The 23766-nt window shown below is 31.2% G+C and overlaps 1 protein-coding gene across 3 annotated transcripts; it reads right to left on the bottom strand.

Moving 5' to 3' along the window:
• Positions 1–23755, bottom strand: LOC143075589 (uncharacterized). 3 transcript variants are annotated; one of them, XM_076251053.1, is made up of 24 exons: positions 23648–23755; positions 21416–22454; positions 20831–21028; positions 20331–20500; positions 19590–19811; positions 18705–18932; positions 17703–17799; positions 16943–16998; positions 16026–16370; positions 15161–15631; positions 14393–14481; positions 11768–12537; positions 11229–11323; positions 10370–10525; positions 9599–9702; positions 9274–9367; positions 8248–8421; positions 7407–7518; positions 6714–7071; positions 6056–6200; positions 5289–5429; positions 2921–2994; positions 2188–2383; positions 1–1355 (listed from the first exon to the last, which is right to left on the bottom strand). In XM_076251053.1, exons 2-24 carry the CDS (start codon positions 22389–22391, stop codon positions 1227–1229), a joined length of 5400 nt encoding a protein of 1799 aa, XP_076107168.1. In that variant the 5' UTR covers positions 22392–22454; positions 23648–23755; the 3' UTR covers positions 1–1226. The 3 variants fall into 3 exon arrangements, with proteins under 3 accessions (XP_076107168.1, XP_076107170.1, XP_076107169.1); XM_076251055.1 differs by having other exon boundaries at positions 17703–17796; XM_076251054.1 differs by having other exon boundaries at positions 23669–23745.
• Positions 23756–23766: the final 11 nt, after the last annotated feature.

The raw sequence follows: 23766 nt of genomic DNA, 5'->3' as shown, positions 1-23766 counted from the left end.
CTAATACATCATGTGTCTGAATTCTCCTTCATTTCTCCATTGATCAGCATGGTTACAAATACATTTCACAAAATATCAAAAAAAGGCTCTTGTACAAACAATCATTAAATGCTCAGATGAGTAATGAAAATAAATAATATGTAACTCAAGTGAAAATGAAATAGCACCAACATGGAGGAACAAATTAAAATAGACAGGCACTTTGTGATGTTTTATATACATGTGCATGTATATACAGTTAAAATGGCTGCCTTCTTTCGTAATATGTTCCTGAGAAAAACACAATAGTTACAGCAAATAACAAAATGCACATTGTCAATAACAATATTTGCAGCAAATGAGAAAATGCACATGTGCCTATTATTACAGTCATATGTGTCTATTACAACTGCTAAAGTAATACCAGTATGAGAAACTACACATGTACCAACTGTTACACCAATTCCAGTACAATAAGAAATTACACATGTACCAATTACTAATATTACAGCAATACCAGTATAATGAGAAATTACACATGTACCAATTACTAATATTACAACAATGCAGTATAATGAGAAATTACACATGTACCAATTTTTACTGCTACAGCAGTGCCAGTATAATGAGAAATTACACATGTGCCAATAAAACTGTTACAGCAATGCTAGTATAATGAGAAAAAATACTCATGTACCAATTGTATATTTACAACATTTCAAAGCTTGAAAGACTCTGGTTTTTAAAAATATATGTAGATCATACATGACAATATTAAATGTTTCAAGCAGATACTTAAAAATTCAATAAATAAATATTGTTATGCATGTCTCTTTTTGTAGGAACAAATCTAGAGTAACTTTAAGTATCTATTTATGTTATCAAGATGTTGAGAAAGAGGATATTCAGATCTATATTTAATACCATTTTATTTCATCTCTTGCTGTTCTCTGCTAGTTTGCCAGACTGAACAGATGTTATTTGCTAGAAGGCATCAATTTTCAGAAGGGTTTATTGAATTTATTTCTGTTTGATAAAATATTGATACTCATAAAATAGAGATTCTATGTCTTCATTCATACACTTATTTATCTATATTTTTTTTCAATAAATACAACTCTTTCATTAAAGAAAAAAAGAAAATAGAAATATTGGCCTGAGATCACACTTGCTAAGACATTAACTCTGCTGAAGTATTTTTTGACATAACTATTTTGTAATGCTGCATATTTTATGTTCATATACTATCAACATCTTCTGTCAACAATAACATTCCCATCTCTGTCCTTAACTCTAATTCTACCATTGGAATACCTGGTTTCCTGTCGGCCGTCTGGGTAAACAGTTTTAACTGTGCCGTCTGGGTATTCCCGCTTCTGAAAAATAAAACATAACTTATATAAAAGTAAACATTTTTAACATGTTTAAATAACTTAATATAAAAAAATGCACAAACAATGCTTTTGGATATTGATTTTATTTGGTTTCCTTCAATTGTTTTACAGTTCAATTTCTAATATTTCACATTTCATGATAATCTAATGGCTTAATGAAAGATCTCTTTGGAGAGCAGACCAATATTAAAAGGCCTATAAAGTCAAATCTGCCACAATTATCTAAATGCATTAAATGTCCATAGTACACAGATGCCCCACGTGCACTATCGTTTTCTATGCGCTGTGGACTGTGATCATATCATAAGGAACATGTGTACAAGTTGATTGGACTTCAACTTCATCAAAAACTACCTTGACCAAAAACTTTAACATGAGGCAGATCAGACTGAAACAAGAATGTGTCCACAGTACACGGATGCCCCACTCGCACTATCATTTTCTATGTTTAGTGGACCGTGAAATTGGAATAAATTCTCTAATTTGGCATTAAAATTAGAATGATTTTATCAAAGGGAACATGTATACTAAGTTTCAAGTTGATTGGACTTCAACTTCATCAAAAACTACCTTGACCAAAAACTTTAACCTGAAGCGGGACAGACGGACGGACGAACGAACAGACGGACGAACGGACGCACAGACCAGAAAACATAATGCCCCTCTACTATCGTAGGAGGGGCATAAAAACGAATGAGGAAAGACAGACGAACAAATGGACACACAGACTGGAATTCATAATGTCCCTCTACTGTCCTAGGTGGGGCACAACTATGCAATGAATTCTATGTCTTCTTATAAATAACAAACTCACTTTATAATCATTTGTATGTATTTCTCTCTGCCCATTAGGAAACTCCATGGTTTTATCTCCATTCTTATCTACTCGTATAACAGTACCATCAGAAAAGATGCTCTCCTCTGAACCATTAGGGAATAAGTATTTAATGGTTTGATCTGCAAATGTGATTTCCTTAGTTCCATCTGGATAATGTTTCTCCTGTTGATTGCTGAAATTATTTGAAAAATTGTACAGACTTTTAAAAAAGAAAAAAATGCATACAAAAAATTCAAACATATTTTATTTGCCTGAACATGAAAAAGGGAAGAGACAATTGAATAAAAAAAATATAAAGTCTTCTTTGGAATCAAAGAAATCAAAGATTTAATTAAGAGATTGGTATCAATGTAATTGAGTTCATTCATTGTGTTATTTTAAAACATACAGATAAAAAATTGAAAATTTTGTGGTATAACTATCTTATAAATTTAGTTTAAAACATACTATTCTAACTCCTGGTCCCTATCCCAAGTCAGGAATCTCATCAGTAAGTGTTTCTGTCTTTGTGTGTCTTTTACCTATTTTTAATTCACAGTTGTAATAGATATTTGGGCATCCCTGTTGAATTCATTCTCGTGATGTGTCATTGGAGACAGTATTAAGACCACTAGATATCCTTGTTGTTGACTTACATTGTGGGGTACCTTCATTTTGACATTACCTTATATTTCAATTTTTTTTCTCATATGATAAAAATAATACTTACTTTGGAAACTGTAGAACTTCTAGACCATCAGGATAATGAGAATGTGTAGTCTGAGCTTCAGCATAGTAATATACCTATAATATAATTCAGACGGAGACTATAACATAATTTGATTTATTTTTTAAACAAAACTTACTTGAAAAAGTTATACCTTGATTATTGATAATCATATTTTATACCAATCAACTTACAAAATATAAAGTTTTTGATGTCTCACTGATGTAAATAAATATACCAATGTACTTTGATTACCCCTTCAGAGCACCTGGGATCACCCCCAGTTTTTGGTTGGGGTTTGTGTTGCTTAGTTTTTAGATTTCTATGTTGTGTCTTCTGTACTATCATTTGTCTGTTTGTCTTTTTATTTTTAGCCATGGCGTTTTCAGTCTATTTTCAATCTATGAGTTTGACTGTCTCTTTGGTATCCTTCACCCCTCTTTTGTAGGTGTTTAATCCCACTTACTACACTATTGGCAACCGGATGGAAAACGGATATTTCACATCATCACATAAACTATGATAACATGCAGACCATCATATTCCCTTAGTTACAGTTCTAAATTACTACCAAGTCTTTCAAAACACATTTCAAGATATCAAACTGCACAATAAATAAACAAGAGTGCACACGCTGAAATGTCTCGCCTTCTTTACTAATCATTGATACTATGTTGATAGTCCTAAATATAAAGCTTTATTACAACTGTCAACATTAACCAAGAAAACTAAACATTGATCAAAGAACCATGAAAATGACGTCAAGGTCAGATGAACCATGCCAGGCAGACATGTACAGCTAAGAAATCTCCCATAAAACAAATATAATTGACCTATTGCTTGTAAATTAAGAAAAAACCGTGAAAATGAGGTCAAGGTCAATTAAAACCTGCACAACTGACATATAGCTCATAAAATATTTCCATTGACCTATTGCATATACTATTATAAAAATAGACCAAAACTCAAAAACTTAACATTGACCACTGAGCCATGAAAATGGGGTCAAGGTCAGATGACACCTGTCAGCTAGACATGTACACCTTACAATCATTCCATACACACAAATATAGTAGACCTATTGCATATAGTATATGAAAAACAGACCAAAACACAAATACTTTAAAACACTTAGCAATGAACCGTGAAAATGAGGTCAAGGTCAATTGAAACCTGCATGACTGACATATAGCTCATAAAATATTTCCATAAACCAAATATAGTTGACCTATTGCATATACTATTAGAAAAATAGACCAAAACTCAAAAACTTAACTTTGACCACTGAACCAGGAAAATGAGGTCAAGGTCAGATGACATCTGTCAGCTAGACATGTACACCTTACAATCATTCTGTACACCAAATATAGTACACCTATTGCACATAGTATATGAAAAACAGACCAAAACTCAAAAACTTAACTATAACCACTGAACCATGAAATTGAGGTCAGGGTCAGATGACACCTGCCAGTAGGACATGTACACCTTACAGTCCTTCCATACATCAAATATACTAGACCTACTGCTTATAGTATCCGAGATATGGACTTGACCACCAAAACTTAACCTTGTTCACTGATCCATGAAATGAGGTCGAGGTCCAAAAAAAAACCGGTCTGACAGGCATGAGGACCTTGCAAGGTACGCACATACCAAATATAGTTATCCTATTACTTATAATAAGAGAGAATTTAACATTACAAAAAATCTGAACTTTTTTTTCAAGTAGTCACTGAACCATGAAAATGAGGTCAAGGACATTTGACATGTGACTGACGGAAAGTTTGTAACATGAGGCATCTATATACAAAGAATGAAGCATCCAGGTCTTCCACCTTCTAAAATATAAAGCTTTAAAGAAGTTAGCGAACGCCGTCGCCGCCGCCGGATCACTACCCCTATGTCGCGCTATCTGGAACAAAAGTTGCAGGCTCGACAATATATTACTGAGTATACATGGATTTGGACATTTAAATTGTCACATTATATAGATTAAAAAAAATTCTGGTTTTAAAATAACAGTAACCAATCTACATTTATAACATGTACAGGGAGATTACTCTGTAAATATTAGCTGGACATTTGAATCATGTTCTATTGTTAAGGAAATATTAAGCTTCTGAATGATCAAAATAAATAGTGTTTGTCAAACTGCTATATATCCTATAATAATTTTTCCTGATCAAGTGTGTTCAAGTTTCTGAAATTTTTATATTTTTGTCAAAGGGTCAAATTTAATTAATATTTTGTCAAAATTTTATGAAAATTTAACCAGCCAAATAAATTTTAGGTTAGGTGTTTTTTACCACTTTAAGTCATGGGATGGGGGTTGTTTTATAAAAGTGAAACAAAAAAATGTTTAAGTTACCACTCTCTGATCAGGCATGATCTGTTTTATGTCTCCATTGAAGAATGATACTACAATAGATTTCCCATCAGCTGATATCTCCTTCCTGGTCCCGTTACCAAATAAAATCTCTCGGGCACCAGTCTTATATATCCTCTCAATCTGTAAAACATGTTGAAATCAGTGTAATAACAAAAATCTGATCCACCATAACATTGTGTTCTATCCAATTTTGTTTTAAAGCCTGTTTAACTATAAATATTGAACACTGGAACTTTGTTACAAAATGTTTTTTGTTTGTTTGTATTTGACACAGTTTCTATTACCAGACAGTATAGACTGATACACATGATCCATTTGGAAGATTTGTTTAAATAGAAGGATTTTAAACAGTAATATAAACTGAAGTTTTATTTAAAATGTTAGAAAAGCATCTTTTAAGAGAAGGGAGCTTTGATCTGAATTTTCCAAATGATTCTTTGATTAATGCTCAAAATATTAAACCCATCCAAAATATTGAAATATGAAGGTCTTCAGTAAATCATTCAGCCAGTAACACATCTATTAAGTCATTTGATGGATACATTCTACATCAAAATTATTCATGATGCTTCCAAATATTTAGGTCATTCAAAATATTGAAATATTCCGTTTTATAGCCCCTTTGCTTAATTAAGACTTTGTCTAAGATTTCAATAGTCATGTAGCTTTTTCTTACACTATTGTATTCAAATAATTTTCCGACAAATGTGACAGTTTTTATATTTTAAAGTGGTACTAAGACCAACCTTGCCATCATTGTGCTGAAATTCATCATAACCACTATTGCCTTTGTCAATCATAGATCTATCTACACTATATTTAGAAGCAGTCTTCCTTGGTACATTAGCACTATTTGTTGTATCCCCTTCTGTATCTGTGTATAAACTTGTACTGAAAAATATATCAAACTTGTGTTAATATTCTTTTAAATGTCTATTCTGTATTACTTATGGTCATATCATATGTTTTCGTACGTCGTATGAATTTGTGCTATGCCTGATTTTTCAAAGGAAATTTAGACTCCACAATTCATTCTTTATAGCACAAAAAAAAACATGAAATGAGGAAAATAAAATGCAATTAATGAAAAACTCTTTCTTTCCAGGTCCTCTTATAGGTTTACTACTGATTTGGAATGTGGCTTGTGAAACAGTGTTTTCCATAATGTATTTTTGTGGATAATGGTTTGACTTTAACCATTTTTTTCTTTGACAATTTTGTTGGTACCGGTAGTCCATTTATATTGTTTTAAAAAAAATTATTTTATGAAATATTGTAACTCTTCTTCTAAAGGTTATGCATTGTTCTTCAAACATCAATGGAATTTTCCAAGGCAGTTTCTCATCAATTGTTGAAAGTGACAAAGCTAACAGAAAACACATCACTTAAATAATATATACTTACTCTTGTGGCATAGCAACCACTGCTCCACCCCTGGGGACATCTTCCATTAAAGACATCCTCAAAAGATGGTCCTGTGATTTCTGTTGGGCATTACTAAAACCAGGCTGGGGTGACTTAGCTGGACCGGGTTGACTACTAAAATTGGAAGTTTTGGATGGACCTGGGTGACCAGTAAAGCTAGGCTGTGCTGTCTTGGAACCTCCTTGAAGACCGGTAAAGTTTGGTTGGGCAGTTCTGCTAGGCAGTGAAGGTTGTGATGATGATTGCTGTGCTGGAATAGTTGGAACTCTGACTTGTGTAGCAGACTGTGTGGCTCTCAGAGACATTTGTGAGTAGGATGTCTTAGAACTGGAGGAGTCTAAAATGTGTTCAATGTAAAAAATATCCTTAAACCAAAGCAAGTCTAATCAACTACAGAAAGTAATATATAATAACAGAATATGCAACATTAATTTGAGCACGTTTCATTGGCTACCCATGTTAGTGGTTAACCATAAGAAATTATATTTGTAAAGTAAAGTAACCAAAATAATTCCTAAATGTATTTCAAAGACCAAAATCTTCAATTTATTTCATTCTAATCAGAATTTGTTAGTTTCAATTTAAAATTTCTATCAAATATAGATCCAAAGTAAATTTTAAACCATTATTTCTCTTTAACTTTCAATAAATGTAAAAAAAATCTAGACTCACCTCTAACAGGGTCCTTCTCTTCATCTGAGTCTGTGGTCTGAAAGTCTGCTGAGTTTTGTGTAGGGACTAGCTGTGATGGGGTACTACTTCTTATTGCTGATTTAGATTTTCCCTGCAAATTCAAACATTCATCTTAATTTTATTTTAGCACAGATATTTAAAATAATTGTTTCGACTAGTTTTTATAAATTTAAATTTAAGCCAACCTTAAACAGAACATTAATTAAGTGGTCTTACATGTATGCAGTTTATTTTCAACTTTACCTCAAAGACTAAACCATAAACCCTTATTGATATATAAGCATTGTAGATAGTGTTTATACCTTATTGATATATAAGCATTGTAGATAGTGTTTATACCTTATTGATATATAAGCGTTGTAGATAGTGTTTATACCTTATTGATATATAAGCATTGTAGATAGTGTTTATACCTTATTGATATATAAGCGTTGTAGATAGTGTTTATACCTTATTGATATATAAGCATTGTAGATAGTGTTTATACCTTATTGATATATAAGCATTGTAGATAGTGTTTATACCTTATTGATATATAAGCGTTGTAGATAGTGTTTATACCTTATTGATATATAAGCGTTGTAGATAGTGTTTATACCTTATTGATATATAAGCATTGTAGATAGTGTTTATACCTTATTGATATATAAGCATTGTAGATAGTGTTTATACCTTATTGATATATAAGCATTGTAGATAGTGTATATACCTTATTGATATATAAGCATTGTAGATAGTGTTTATACCTTATTGATATATAAGCATTGTAGATAGTGTTTATACCTTATTGATATATAAACATTGTAGATAGTGTTTATACCTTATTATTTTGTTCTTTCTGAAGCCATTCCAGTCTTCTTTTTTCCATAAGTTTTATTTCTTCTTTTAACTCTGAGTTTTCCTGCTCTAATTGTTCTATCTTACTCCTAAGTCTGGAGTTACTGGACGTCCATCTTGTCTCTTTTCTCTTCATTTCTTCTTGTAAGTCTGTCATCTAAGTGATTAACAAATAAAAAAAATAATGACCATAATTATAGCAAAAAAAGTGTTTCACTTGCACCATTAAACTTTGAGTACAATCATTCAAATTAAAATTAGTTGTTCATCATACAATCTCAATAAAAAAATCTTAAGACGCTAATAAAACTATAACAAAATCTAATGGCATACAGTACTTCTAATTTAAATTAATTTGGGATTTCCCATGACAAAGCTAGACTTTGTCATAACTACATAATACTATATTGGGGAAAGATAACAAGAACTTGAGAATTGCTTCTAAATATTTCTTGTTAAAGAAGCAGGTATATGTTACTTGGGGTTCCTAATGCAATGGTTGTTTAATCTTACATTAGTAGATATATATGGACAGAGCCTTCATATTCAAACAAATGATAAGCATAATCCATTTGACATGCCACGATAGGATGTCCAGGGTGGCCATATAGCTTGAATCCCACCCATTGATTATTAGATCTAGAGTGGCCATATAACTGGTGTAGTGGTTAGTGCATCGGACTACTAACACAAAGGTTCCTGGTTCCATTCCCGTTTGGGATGAAAATTTCAGGAACTCAATTTTCGGCTCTCCCTTGACACCATCTGCGAGTATGGTCTTGAGGAAACGATGATAGTCTGTCTGAAGGGGACGATAAATGGCTGAGCCGTGTTAAGAGAGAGCCATATCTCTTGCACGTTAAAGACACCCTTGTAGATTTCGAAAAAGAGTAGGCTAATGCTGCTACAAGGCAAAGTGGAAAGGGATTAATATTAGTTGCAAAACTTGTTTCCCAATCCACTATAAATAAATATGTTTAAACTAAACATATAACTTGACCAAACTGACCTGATTTTTCAACATTTCTATTTCTTCTCTCTCCTTTTTATTAGGTATGTCTCTGGCTGCCTTCTGATACTTTTCAAACATTTTCTTTTCATGCCTGTAAATAAAAGGATCAAATCTCAAATTCAGTGTTTTCTTCAATTTTTTATTTCAATTTTTTCTTTTTTTATATTGAAATGAAAAACAAAGATCATTTATGTTTGTTCAAATTCATTAGGACACAAAAAAATCATTTAAAACTCGAATCAAATTCAGTCATTTTTTTCTTAGTAAATGAAAGCAAACTAAATTTAAAGTATAATTCTACATCAGATATGTAGTTACTTACTTTAATTTCTTCATTTCTTCAGTCTTATAGTCCTGTATTCTGAGCAGTTCCTTATTTTTCTCCTTTTCAAAGTCTGTTATTTCTTTCTTTAAACGTGATAGGCCCTAAAATAATAATCAAAAGATTCATATTCTGCATTTCATAGAAAAGACTAAACAACAATGATACCTGAATATTGATTGGGATGGGATAGGGTAAGTAAAACAACACATACAAGAAAAATACCATTTTCTCAAAATACTTTCAAATAAACCAATTTTTTTTAAAATACCTCAAAAATACAACTTTTTTAATAAATACTTTCAAAATTATTTTTTTTAAAATACTTTCAAAAATACTTAAATCATTATCCTTTGAGTTACTGCAAAACAAGATCAAAATTTTTTTTCAACCCTACCTGAGAGGCAAAAGTAAGGTTAAGTAACAATTACAAACTTTTTTTTAAATATTGAAAATTTTAATTCACTTATTCATGACATCATAAGTAAGCATTTTATTCTAAGAATATATGGAAACTTTGCATTATGGACAATTCACTTAAAAAGTATTTGAAAGGGAAGGAAAGGATCTTTGCCTCCTCAATCTCACAACCACACAACCAAAATACTTTTTTTTTAATAATTTGACATTCATAAAATAGACATATGCATACAACCAAATACATGAATAAAGACCAATGACCCCTGTCTAAAAAATAAAATTTCACTACTCCTCCACATTCATTGAATGAAATAGCCCTAATCTTCTTAACTTTTTATTAAAAGTAATTACCTCCTCTCTTTCTTTGCGTAGTTTATCAAGGTTTACATTTTCACTTCGGAACTTCTCTATCTCTTTCTCCAACTCAGCTAATTTCTCCCTTAAGACCTTTGACTGCACACCATCATTTGCTGCTGTATGGTTTACTGTCTGTAGTTTCTGCTGATCCTAAAGAGGAATGAGTTCACATATTTGTCAAATGCATCAATATCGAATGTTTTCATTGTATTAACAAAATGACATGAATAACACAGGAACCCAACAACCAAAACAAATCAATTAATAAATTTTTATATTCTGTCAATATCTTTTTTTTTAAACTTGAATATTTAAACAAAATTTAACAAAAAGATTGACAGTAGAACTTATTGACATTTAATAGAACATTTGTCTCAATTGACGAAAAGACTTTTGACAATGTTGTAGGGCCAATGACAAGTCAAAATGAGTTATAAGCCTTAATGGTATAAGATTTTAAAATAAAATTCATCAAGACTATTATTTATTTTGTTTCTTTGCAAGATATATAATATAATTTGTTGATATAACCCTGCAGTTGCATTTCGTTAAAGGAATTGACCCAAGCAAGTTCTAGAGGCTGTCTTGCAGTGATGTTAAGAGTTTTTCTCATTGTTGAAGGCCTTACTTTGAGATGAATTATTTCCCTTATTGTGTTTCATGTGAGTATAGTGAGATTTTGTCATTAATGTTCATGAAGGGAGGAAAAGAAGTAGATTTCATGTATTTTGTTGTACAAATTGTGAGAATAACTTTGACAAGAGGCAAAATTGTGCTTTTTCTACCTGAAGATGAAATAGTCTAGGTTTGATTTTGAGGATAATTTGGTCACATTTTTTGTTACCATACAAACCTGAATCTGTTGTTTAGATGGCTGAGGTTTCAATTTAGGAAATAATTTTGACACCAACTTTGATGTTGGAGGTGTTTCACTTCCATTACTGGTTTCTGCAAAATAAAAAGTTTAGTTCAAATACCAACCAGTAATATTTAATTTAAAAAAATATAATATTCATGTCATACAAAATATTGTTCAGTTTTCCTGTATCACGCTTTTTGACAGATGCTTTGATACATCTCTGTAGATATGTTGTTATAAGATGCTTTGATATATCTCTGTAGATATGTTGTTATAAGATGCTTTGATATATCTCTGTAGATATGTTGTTATAAGAGTTATGAATCTTGACCAATCACAGTGATTAATGAAATAAAGTACCTATAAACATAGATCGAAGAAATTAATAAAATTTGGCAAATTTGTGATTTGATAAGGATTTCTCTAGATAAGGGCAAATAAATCAAAGATTTTTTTTTACAATGGGTTGATTAAATATCTAGAGATAACTATTTTCTTATCAAAAGATTTATTTTAAATCATAAAATTCTCACCTTCTTGGTCATTACGTTTCTCCTTAGGAGATTTTGCTTTTAATGTAGTGTCTCCCCATTCCTCTTCATCATCAAAATCACTTGAATGTTTATCATCTGATTCACTTTGATGCTTGTTATCTGAGTCAGATGTGAATTTACTATCAGTCTCACTACTATCATATTTCCCAGTCCTTTTAGGAAGAATTTTTAAGTTTGAATAAGAATTTTCGCTATCATCACTGTCATTTTTCCCATCGTCAGATGTAGAATCTGTTGATTTTCTTAGACTAGAAATTTGACTATGAATTTTAAAATCCGTTGAATCAACACTTTCATCTAAACCATTAAATCCTTGAGAATTAGACTTAGATTTACTTGCAGTAGTTACTTCTTTAGATATAACTAAAGGAGATTTAGGGTTAGGAACAAATGAACTTGTATTGAGACTAGCTGTAGAATCGTTATGCGAGTTTATTTTCAGTTTTTGTAATAAATTTGAAACAGTATTTTGAGATGCCACTTTCCTAGTCATGACCTTAGAAGGGGATTTTGGCAGCTCTTCATCAGAATCATCACTGTCACTATCATCCTCACTCTCTGTTTCATCACTGCTTTCTTCTTCACTTTCATCTTCCTCCTCATCTTCGTTTCCATCATCATCTTCGTCTTCTTCAGAACTGTCTTCTTCCTCATCTGATTGATCTTGTGGTTTTCCCACCTTCGATTCTTGTTTCTTCACTTGTTCAGGCTGAAGTATTGGTTGCTCTATATTTTGTGTCTCTACATTCCTGTAAAAATGCATATATTGATTTTGAAATGAATTTTAACAATATTGATAGTTTAATGAAGTAAATAAAAGATGCCTACATTATTCTTCTTTCATTGTGTAGACATATTTATAAAACAAATTCATACATACAGTTGCCTATTATTGCTTATATAAAATCAACTTCATTTGAACTTTGGTAGATACAAAATAGTTGTTTCATTGGCAATCATACCACATATCATTATAAGTAATTTCTGTATGTGAATGTGTAAATGGCAAACAGTATACCTGGCCTCACAGTCATAAAACTTTTGAGCATGATTTTTGTACTCAGACTCGAAAATCAACCAATCAAATAGCTGGATTTCATGTTTCGAGCATGATTTTTGTGCTCCAAGCACTGAGCAAAGTTTTATGCCTCCAAGGTCTGAAGTTCTAATAAATAAAATTAAGGCTTTTAAAGTGGCACTAGCTATAAGATATATATTAAGTATGAAATATGATTTTCTATTTGTTCAATCATTAATGTAAGTGAAACAGTGAAACAAAATATCGCTTTTAGCAGCCAGTATGTTTCAATTTCGTAAAAATAAGCTAAGCTAAGAAGTACTGAATGCAAGTGAATAATTCGAATCAGTATTCATGTGAACTTCAATTTAAACCCCTAGCTAGAGATGGATACGGCATGCATTGTGCATATTGAATTATAAAAAGAAAAAGAATACTTTTAATCTTTAATATGATATTAAATAGACCTAGAAAAATCCAAATGTACAAGTCTGATATCTATCTTTATCTATATTTATGTTTATATCGCGTATATGGCAATCGGAGGTCTTCAGAGGACAACTGGACAGTAAATTAAATGGCATTTAGACTAAAATACACACAAAACAAAGCTACATATTATCAATCCCATGCCCAATATATTGTTTAAATTAGACTTTTATTTTTTGGATAAATATTTTACAATGGGATAACTTGTGACAGCAAGTGCCCTTTTAATGACTGAATACCTTACAAATCAAACAAATGTTCACTTATTGTGTTATTTCATTGTCCACCAGCAAGTCTTTGGTTCTTGGGTTTTCATATGATTGATTTCTATTTTGCACTCGTTACTATCATAATATTTGCAGGTTAATTACTTTTGGTCTATCTTATCAAATGTTTCAAATGTTTCTGATCATAAAAAAAATAGGTTTCCACTTTTCAAACTTTTCTTGCATTGGTAATTGACTGTTGAAAAAATGTCCTTCTAGTCGTTTTTTAAATGTAAAATTCAGTAATTCATGATTAATATTTTAAAGTTTCATAAAGAAAAGCTTGGTTCCTTGAAGTAACAACGTAACAATTATAATTGGTGAATAAAATATATAATGTTGTTGAAAAAAGAATTCAGGTTTAAACAGACCATTTTCAGAAGTATAACTAATTATAGCCCTTTTCTACATTGTATTAGGGGTCATCCATAATTGTCAACCATTTTCCAAAGTGTACAAAACGTACACTTTTTCAGACCCCCCACCCTCCCTCAGAAAGTGTACATCAACCATTTTCAGATTTCAAGACAAGAATCAATAATTCTTAATAAAAAGAAGATCCTGTCTATTAAAGTTTAGTTTAATATAGAAATTTGCATTGAAAAGAAACTGAAACATATCTGACTGTTTTATTTCATTTGATGAAAAAAAGCTTACTGTAAAAATGTTGATTTTTGAACCCCGTCCCCCTAAGTGTACATTTTGTACACTTTGGAAAATGGTTGATAATTATGGATGACCCCTTAGAAATTGTTATTAAAACCTTTCAGTAATTTATACACTTTTGTTTTCATTTTTCAATAACAAACTTATAATCCTTATTTCACTTACCTGTGAACATCTTGATGTAAACTTTGATGTTGCTGTGTTGCATTTTTGATTGTAGCTTGAAGCTGCATTGCAACTGACGTTCTTGGAGACTACAAGTAAGAAAGAAAGAGGTAAATTTGAGTACATATTTTATCAGACAAAAGAAAACTTGTTGACTAGTTAACTTTGTAATCTTGTTAATTTTAGCTTATAATCTGAAACATGAAACCTAAATATTTAATATTTTTAGGATATAAACATTAAACAGTCCATTAATGAACTTACATTGTGTATATTCACAGTGCAAGTACATATATTAAAGCTCACTGTTGGACTGTGTAACATTTTTATGCTTCTATCTGAAACTTGGAAAAAACATCAGTATATATTACTTACTATGAATATTTAAAAGATGCCATCTTATATTGGGCAATGTAAAAAAGAAAACATCTCATTTTACACAATGTACACACGTATTAAAAGTACACAATCAGTACATGATGATTATCTTGCACAACTAATTGAATTTTCTAAAATCTATAGGTACAATATAAGTTGATACTGTAAATTAAGATATTACTGGGATTTTTTAAGAATGAATAAAAATGAGAGTTTTTAATTGTAGCAATTTCGAGAGAAAAAATCTGCATCTGGTCTATGTTTCAGTTTTTAGAATTAGAGTTCTTATTATTGTGATACTTACCCAATCCCATTATTCACATTAATAAAAACACATTAATTTCTGAATTTACAGCATTCAATTTGGTATAAATAAGACTACAAATTTACCTGCAGTAAAGGTTTTAAGGGATCATGTTTCATTTTATCTTTCTGTAATATTTTGGTAACAAACGATGACTGACTACAGAATGACATATTGTCTGCACAGTTCTCTAGATATTCAAATTCATCAACTTCTTCTTTCTCTAATACATCATTCTTTGCTCTTTGATGTATCCTTACAACAAATGAATCATTATCTGACATGAAATCAGGGGAATCTGACACTGTTTCCCTTTCCTCAGTTCTTTGTTGTTTATTTATATTTCCATTTGGTTTCTGAATTTGTTGTCTCCCTTTAGGAAGTTCTCCTTTAGGAGGTTTATTAAGTAGTCTTTTATCTTGTACTTTTTGATCATTGACACTACTTGTTTGCTGATATTTTGGTAGTATGTCCTCTCTGGCATTTGGAGATTTAATAAGTTTCTGGTTCTTTGCTGGTGAAGTCTTCAAGTTTAGTTTATTTCTGTCCTGCCAAGTCTGAAAATAAAAAGAATCAGAATAATTGACCGCCAAAATTAGAGGAGTACACTTTATTTTCATACATTACTAATAGTAGTTTTTACACAAAAATTATCATTCATAAATTATAGAAACACAAAGCTTACAATTTTTTTTAATTAGCAAAAAAACCTTCAAGATGTCACATTAACATCATTTAACTTGCCAAACAAGTCCATTACAATTTTTCAATATAGTGTCATAAAAGCTTTTCAAAATCTCTAAACCACAAGTATTTAAGTATAAAAGTATCACAGATTTTTTGATTCATCAGCAAATTATGTTTAAAATGTTTATTTTACATATTTCTTGTATGTTCAGGTAATTTGACAATTATAAATGAATTGAAAGCTAAAGGTTTAAATAGATTTACCCCTCGTTTCTTGGTTTCTGGAACAGCCTCTTTTCCACCAGCCTTCTGAGGTTTTGTTGAATTGTCTCCCTTTAATATTTTGTTCGGTCTATTATCTCCCCTTGCTGTTTTAGTTTGCTGACTAGAGTTACTGTCTGGTTTGGCAGACTTATTTTGTTGAGTATCAGGTTTTGATGGTCTATTTTGCTGTGAGGAATTACTATCCACTTTAGGTTTTACAGATTTCAAATCTTTTGTAGGTTTTGATTTGGACTGTAAACCATACCTAGCAATTCCTTGTCCCTTTTTCAAAAAACATCTCTTTGGACTTTCTACATTTTCACCTTTTGATGCTTGTAGCCTCATCTGTAGACAAATAAAGAATTGATATACATGTTTAATATTTGCCTTTTGAGTGCTTAGAGGTATATGGAGTTTTTTGTTTGAAAAAAAAAATATTAAACAATGTTGCGTCAATCATGGTCATCACAATTATAAAGACCTATGATGTAATAGTATCAAATAGTATCAAATATTTTGTTGAAAAAATGTTTGAAGAACAGAAAATGTGTCTTCCATAGTGTGTAATGATTGAACTGCACATGGACATTCCTACTCATACCATGAAACATAACCGTAATTAAAACAGACATCAGAGATCGTATTCTGTGGATTCTATTATTTTTTGGGAACTAATTTTCATAGATTGAAGAAAAACTATACTTTCTTTTAAGTGGAGACTCATTTTTGCAGTAATGTCAAATCTTACAAACAAAGCTTTTAGCATATTTACTTCAATATTCAAATTTATGGTTTCCCAATACACATCTATTAATCGTGTCATCAGTACAGTGTATCAAGTCGATAATCCACAGTAATAGAGTAAAAACACTAGTAAAAATCAATTTCTTGTAATAGATATGACAGAAAATAAATACCCTCTCCTCCTCTGCTCTTAGTTGTTCTTCTAGTAATTCTTCAAAAGTCTTTTTCTCTTAAAAAATAAATACATCTTGATATAACATACATGTATTTACATATACATTTTTTTTTATTACTATTATTATTTTCTAGTTTGACAAATAAAAATTTTCAATATAAGGGTAGATAACTCAGATAAAAGGGAGATAACTCGATAAAGTGACTTTTATAATAGAATGTGTTGTGAGTTTACCTATTTTATTATGTAGCAAGAAAGTGAGTCCTGTGACCCCATTATTTCTTTTTCTTATCAGAAAGCATATCATTGGGGCTATATTCTCATATTTTATCTTAACCTTCTATGGTGAGTTTTCTTTTTATCACACAAATTTGGGTTTTCCATGCATAATCTATACAAAATCTGACAATTTTGCTCAACCCATAGCTTAAAAAAAGCAGGGTGACCCATACCTTTTATTACATTTTTTAAAAAGAATGATATAATTACATTTTGACAAATTATTAAAAAATTCTATGGATTTAAATTATGACCACCCATCTACTTCAATAAAAGTTACTTCACACTATGTTGATCTGTAGCACAATTTTTCTATTTATCTGAATTTCCAATAATACATCATTCTCTAAGGAGAAAAGACAATAACCATAAATTACAATAAAAAGTTCAATCAACAGACCAATATACTCGTTTAGCTGGTAAAACAACTACTTATTCCAAGAAGAATGCCACACAAATGTATTATGAAGTAAGCTTACCTCCTAATCCAATTACTGGTCTGTCATCTAGCGTAGCACCTGCCATTGGTCTGTCTTCTTCTTCTGAGGTCACATTATCTTGGTCCTCCTCCTCCTCCTTGTAAAAAATAAATAAAAAATTTGAAATTCTCAGGACAGATTGTTTTTCAAAATCTTATATAAATATTAATCAAAGTGGATATAGAATTAATACACAATTTATTTGCATGCTGCATGCATTGTATTTTTGTTATTGTATATGACTTTATATTCAGTGAAAAGCTGAAATGTCCCAAATCAAATGCCTCTGATTCAGAAACAGCAATAGGTCTCGTGTAGCACATCAAAATTTCTCAGGAAAGTTTAATAAAGATTTATAGTTTAGGGCTGTTACTGGCCATGACAGATGTTCCTGTACAACTTTGACATCGTAAGAGAGAATTTCTGACACTGTATACAAAGTGTTGTTTTTTAATGTCAATAGATCAAATGTTGCAAATCTTGATTCAAATGTCACTGATTCAGAAATAGCAATATTTCTATGCGTAGTCCATTTATAAGTAAAATATGGAAACGATAGAAATTTATTTTTACAAAACTTACTTCTGGATACTATCTTATGATCATAAACAAGCTTCCATCCAAGTTTGGTACAAATCCAGGTTAGTTTAAGAAAGTTATTAAAATTTTAAAAACTTTAACCACAGAGTGAATGTAATATTTCTGGCCATAAAAACTAAGTCCATTTATAAGTAAATTACGGAAAAAATGGAATTTTATTTTTACAAAATTTATTTCTGGATACTATCTTATGAACACAAACAAGCTTCTGTCCATGTTTGGTAGAAAAACAGGATAGTTTAAGAAAGTTATCAAAATTTCAAAAACTTTAAACACAGAGTGAATATTTGAGGACAACGCTGTCGACAGAATGTAGGATCTATACGTCTCGTTTTTTAGACTAAAGGCGAAGGCTCAACAAAAATGATTTGAATGGTAACAAAATAACATATTATTGATTACATCAAAATCCTCCTCCTCCTCTTCTTCATCTTCATCATCATAGTCTTCTTCCTGGTCAAGATTCTGCTCCTCTAACTGGACACTGTCCTCATCCTCATGATAAACTTCTTGACCATTCATAATTTCCATTTGTCTATTAGGCTTGAGGTGGTCAGTCTGACCTGATGACCTGAATGACTGAGTACCAAAACCTTCATCTTGCTCCAAATCATCAGTTAAACTTTTCTTCTACAATATTAAAAAATAAAATGTATTAATGTAATTTTCCATAACTAGGATATTTTAAGAAACAAGTATTTTATATGTGGAGCAGAAAAGTAATTAAAATATATATGTCGGGGGGGGGGGGGGGAGAGGTACATGTAGCTACAAATGTATTTCATTAAATAACTCAAATCTTATTTCTACTCATTAAAAGCAGAACAAAATGTGATTTAAAATGGAACCAATTCAGAACTATAAAGTCTTCAAACAAAATATCAATGACAAATTAAAAAGCAAAGGTCAACACTTTTAAAAATTATTAGATTATACTTATATACATGTGATATTAAGGTTCATATGTCTTAACAAGACAATTATTGCTCATTTCCTTTGTTAATATTCTAAAATGCTTCTACTGTAATCCTTCATCCTCTAATAATACTGATGCAGTGGAGGATCTAGAAATTTTCATAAGAGGGGGCCCACTGACTGGCTAAAAGGGGGGGGGGGATTCTGTCACGCTTCAGTGATTCCCTATATAACCAACCAAATTTTTTATGAAAAAGGCCCCCCCTCCTAAATTTGCCTCTGTGATGATATGAAAATAACATATCTTTTAATTGAAATTCATATTTTTCTGCATGCAATGATTTTCCACAGTTTTAAATATGATAATCATACCATAGACATGTGCATGGTTGAAACTCTACTGACTGGTTTCCTGCTTGGTAGCTGTGGGATCTCTCCCACTTCAGAAGCAGAATCTGGTAACTGTCTGAATCCATCCTCTGTACACTGGCTCCCTACATGAGAATTGGTATCACTAAACAGGTCAGGATTGGTCTTGATCTCATCATTATCTTCATTCAGTGGGACATACATCACTGGGCATGGCAAGGCAGACTGAAAATAGATATTTTAAACTACAGGCATAATTTTTTATTCAATATTTTCCTCATATACAGAAAGTAAAATGCTCACCATTTTTATTCCCAAAGTCACTTAAATATGGAAAGGATATGAAATTAGATTTCAATAGTGTTACCAATAAAGTATTTTGTTGTGTTGTAAGTACACAGATTGTTTGGTCTTTTTTTGTTGTTTATCTTTATTACAAAACATAAACCATGTAAACATAGCCAACAAATATTTAGTCAAATTGACTTTCAAATATGACTGTTATTGTAACTATGAAAGCAAAATTAATTGATCAAATAATTCACAAAGATTTAAGAAAACAGATGATAGAAAATATGGCAAAATTCCCAAATTTCCATTTTTGTCCTATTATTTGACAATTGTGCTCAGATATGCATTCATAAACAGTAAATTAAAACTTGATTATTATTTTTGTTTTGTTTTTGTTTTTTTACCTACAAAAATGTATGTATTATGATATGGTAAAAATTAAACAAATCTGACCTGATTAGCATAGTCCATGTAACTTTGTTGTGATTGATTTGGGTGCTGTGATTGGTGAGTTTGGTGTGATTGCTGTGTCATGCTCATTGCTTTAGCCAATCCGCTTCCTTGTGCCTTCTGTCGTTTGGGTGGTGTTCTTGTTTCACCTAAATCTGTATTTACTTGACCTCCTGATGAAAAAAAGAGAAATTTTAATCTTAAATAGCTGAAATTTTATTGCAAAAGCAAAGTTTAAGCTTTAAATATACATACAGCTAATTTCAAAGTAAATTTTAAAACATAATAATATAAGGCTTAGTTCAAAAATTATTTGCTTCATGCAAACATGTAGACTTAGAATTAATGTCTGTGACAAAAAACTACTGCATTCAAATTATTTTATCAAAATTTAAAATGCAAATTTTCATTTTTGCAGAAAAAAACCTATCCCATCACTATGTTTTCAGTTAACAAAACATTGCAAAACATCTTTCTATATTTACAGTATTAGAATATCATACCCCATTGATTTTTGCGTTGTTTAGCTATAACAGAATGTACATTTTGTTGTTCAAATCTAAGTGACTCTAGTTGATCTTGTTGTTGCTTCATTAACATTTCTTGTTGTTGTATCTGTAACTGTCTAAGTTCTTTAAATCTATGTAACAACTTGCTTTGCTCCATGGCCTGTTGCTGTTCCAGTATGTCCATAGAGGTTTCTAAAATGGTTTTAATTGGTTTTATTATCTATAATTTATTTCTTTTTAATACTTAATAAATATAATCTGATTATGCATGGCATGTGTAAATTCACAATACTATTAATCTCAAATTAAAAACAGTAGTATTTCAGTCTACATGTATGTAACAAGACCCTACTCCAAAACTAGTGTAGTTTTATCAGGTCATGCAGGTCTATGAACTCCTGTGTAAACTATAACTCAGATATAACCTTATAAAATAAAAAAAGTGCTAACAAAATTTAAAAGCCCTCAGTAAATGAGTTTTTTTTATATTCATGATATTGTTGAAAAACAGATTATGATTATGATTATACATTATATTTTTTTTTTTATATAACAAATTAGATTTAGAGTAAGACATACCCATAGTTTTATTCATTTCTTCTTGGTTCTGTGAAGAATCAAAGTTTACAGCCTGCATAAACATGTGAGGTGGTATATTGGCATTCATCAGACGTACATTTTGCTGTAGTCCTGTCATATTGTATCCTGTAGAATTCATTGTTGAAGTCATAGTTCTTCCAATGGAGTTCATTGAAGGCATACCTTGACCACTCATCATATTATTCATTGAAGTCATTCCTTGACCACCCATGGCCACAGGATTCGTTGTAGAAGTCATAGTTCTTCCCATGGAATTCACTGATGGCATACCTTGACCACCCACCATATTACTCATTGAGGTCATTCCTTGACCCCCAATTGACACAGGATTTGTTGCAGAAGTCATAGTTCTTCCCATGGAATTCACTGATGGCACACCTTGACCACCCATTATATTATTCATTGAAGTCATTCCTTCACCACCCATCATATTACTCATTGAAGTCATTTCTTGACCACCCATGGATGCTGAATTCATTGTAGAAGTCATAGTTCTGCCCATAGGATTCATTGGAGGCATACCTTGACCACCCATGGACACAAAATTCACATCTGTATCCATTAAATTCATTACAGAAAAACCTCCTGACTGAGATGTCATATTATTCGGAATCATATTTTGATGAATTCCTGAGTTTGAAGCAACCATGGTTTGCATGCTTGAGTTGTTAGCAATACTGGCATTATTAAAATGAGGACCATTTGATTGAGATGACATATTTTCACCAGATGATGGCAAGCCTACATTTTGACCATCTTGTTGTGATCGAAAATGTTGACCTTTATTGTTTGGTACACTCTGTTTGTCATCAAATCCCATCTTCCCAGCCTGAGACATTATCGTATTTATATTTGGAGCTCCATTGAAGGCCATTGGACCATTTTTCTCTGGGTCTAGAACAACCCCAGATCTTGCAGTCCAGGCTGCAGAGTTTGGTCCAAAGTAATTGGCCATGTCCGTAAATTATGATATTTTTCTTCTACATGATTTTCCAATGTACCTATAGTATACCTAAAACTAGAAGAAAAAATCATATCATTATTATAAATTTTGATCAGGATCAAGGAGAATGTATACTAAGGGAACAGGTACAAGAAGTAGGTAACAAGACATATCGGCACCAAGACAAATTGGCACCCAAGTCCGAAGACATTTCGGCACTAATCTTGGACATTTTGGTATCCGGACATTTCTGGACCAAGACAATCCGGCACCTCGTTTAAAAAAAAAATTATTATGAAAAAATAAAGAATTGTTGCAGATAGTATAATTTGTATATAAAATATGCATAACAAAAAGAATAATCATCATTTAATTAAATATCGAAGATATCGAATCGGTGCTTAAAGCCCAGAATGTTAGTAAAATTCAAAGGATGTCCTATTCTGAAAAACAAATCGAAGAAAGAAAAATACACAATATTGACAATAATGTTATAAATAGTGCAGGAGACAAATTAATAACAGTCAAACTTAATTGCTATATATTCACACTAAACATGCAAATTGATTTCATGCCCTCATACATAAACAGTGCCAGGAAATTTTAATTTTTTTGATTATATCTAGATCAAAGATAAATAATTTATAAGGTGCCGATTTGTCTATGTTGGGTGCCGATTTTTCTAGGTGCTGATTTGTCTGAGTGCCGAATTGTTTTTCACGGGTGTCGATTTGTCTATGTTGGGTGCCGATTTGTCCGGTACCGATTTGTCTGGGTGCCAAACTGTCTAGAATTCCAAGAAGTATTCACTGGAACTAGGCCATAGAAAAAATATGCACTTTCTTTTAGATGATAAAAAAATAGATTGATTTTGACAGATCACGTTAACTTTTAAAAACAGCAACAATTGAGACCTCTGATAAATCATAAAAGTAAAATTATAATCAATTTGATGCTAAAGGTAGCAGCAAATGGTGTTTGACGCCTAACTGTAAAAGGCATTTAAGTTAGTTCCTTCCTGACTCATAGTCAGTAATTGAGTGGAGGTATGCATTCATTTTGTATGCTGCATATCAATATGTAATTTTAAAATGAGTCCATTACAATAAATAGAATTGGTGAATTACCAATTTTATCAAATTTATGTGACAACACTGTCAACAAATAACAGACAAGTCATTGCATGACATGGTCTTTGTTTTGTCCCTATTTGAAAATTGATCATTACAAAATGTATTAAGTTAGTTTCATTATTTAGGTCAATATACCATTAATGGTTAAAAGTTGACCATTTGATGAGGATTAACGACTTGAACTCAAAAACAGGCAAGATATGTTTGTCAACAAGCCTGTTCTTATTTACCGGAAATGTAAACGATCTAGGTAG

This window comes from Mytilus galloprovincialis, chromosome 5, assembly GCF_965363235.1.
Source record: "Mytilus galloprovincialis chromosome 5, xbMytGall1.hap1.1, whole genome shotgun sequence".
Lineage (NCBI taxonomy): Eukaryota > Metazoa > Mollusca > Bivalvia > Mytilida > Mytilidae > Mytilus > Mytilus galloprovincialis.
This window is presented reverse-complemented; position numbering and strand designations above follow the sequence as displayed.

What these genes read in the sequence shown, in the direction of transcription:
- LOC143075589 (XM_076251053.1), bottom strand. Translation starts at nt 22,391, where the DNA reads ATGGCCAATTACTTTGGACCAAACTCTGCAGCCTGGACTGCAAGATCT. An exon ending in CATCTAAACAACAGATTCAG is followed by an intron (nt 10,526 to 11,228) that starts GTTTGTATGGTA and finishes ATTCCTCTTTAG; the next exon opens with GATCAGCAGAAACTACAGAC. An exon ending in TAGAAATGTTGAAAAATCAG is followed by an intron (nt 8,422 to 9,273) that starts GTCAGTTTGGTC and finishes TTAATCACTTAG; the next exon opens with ATGACAGACTTACAAGAAGA.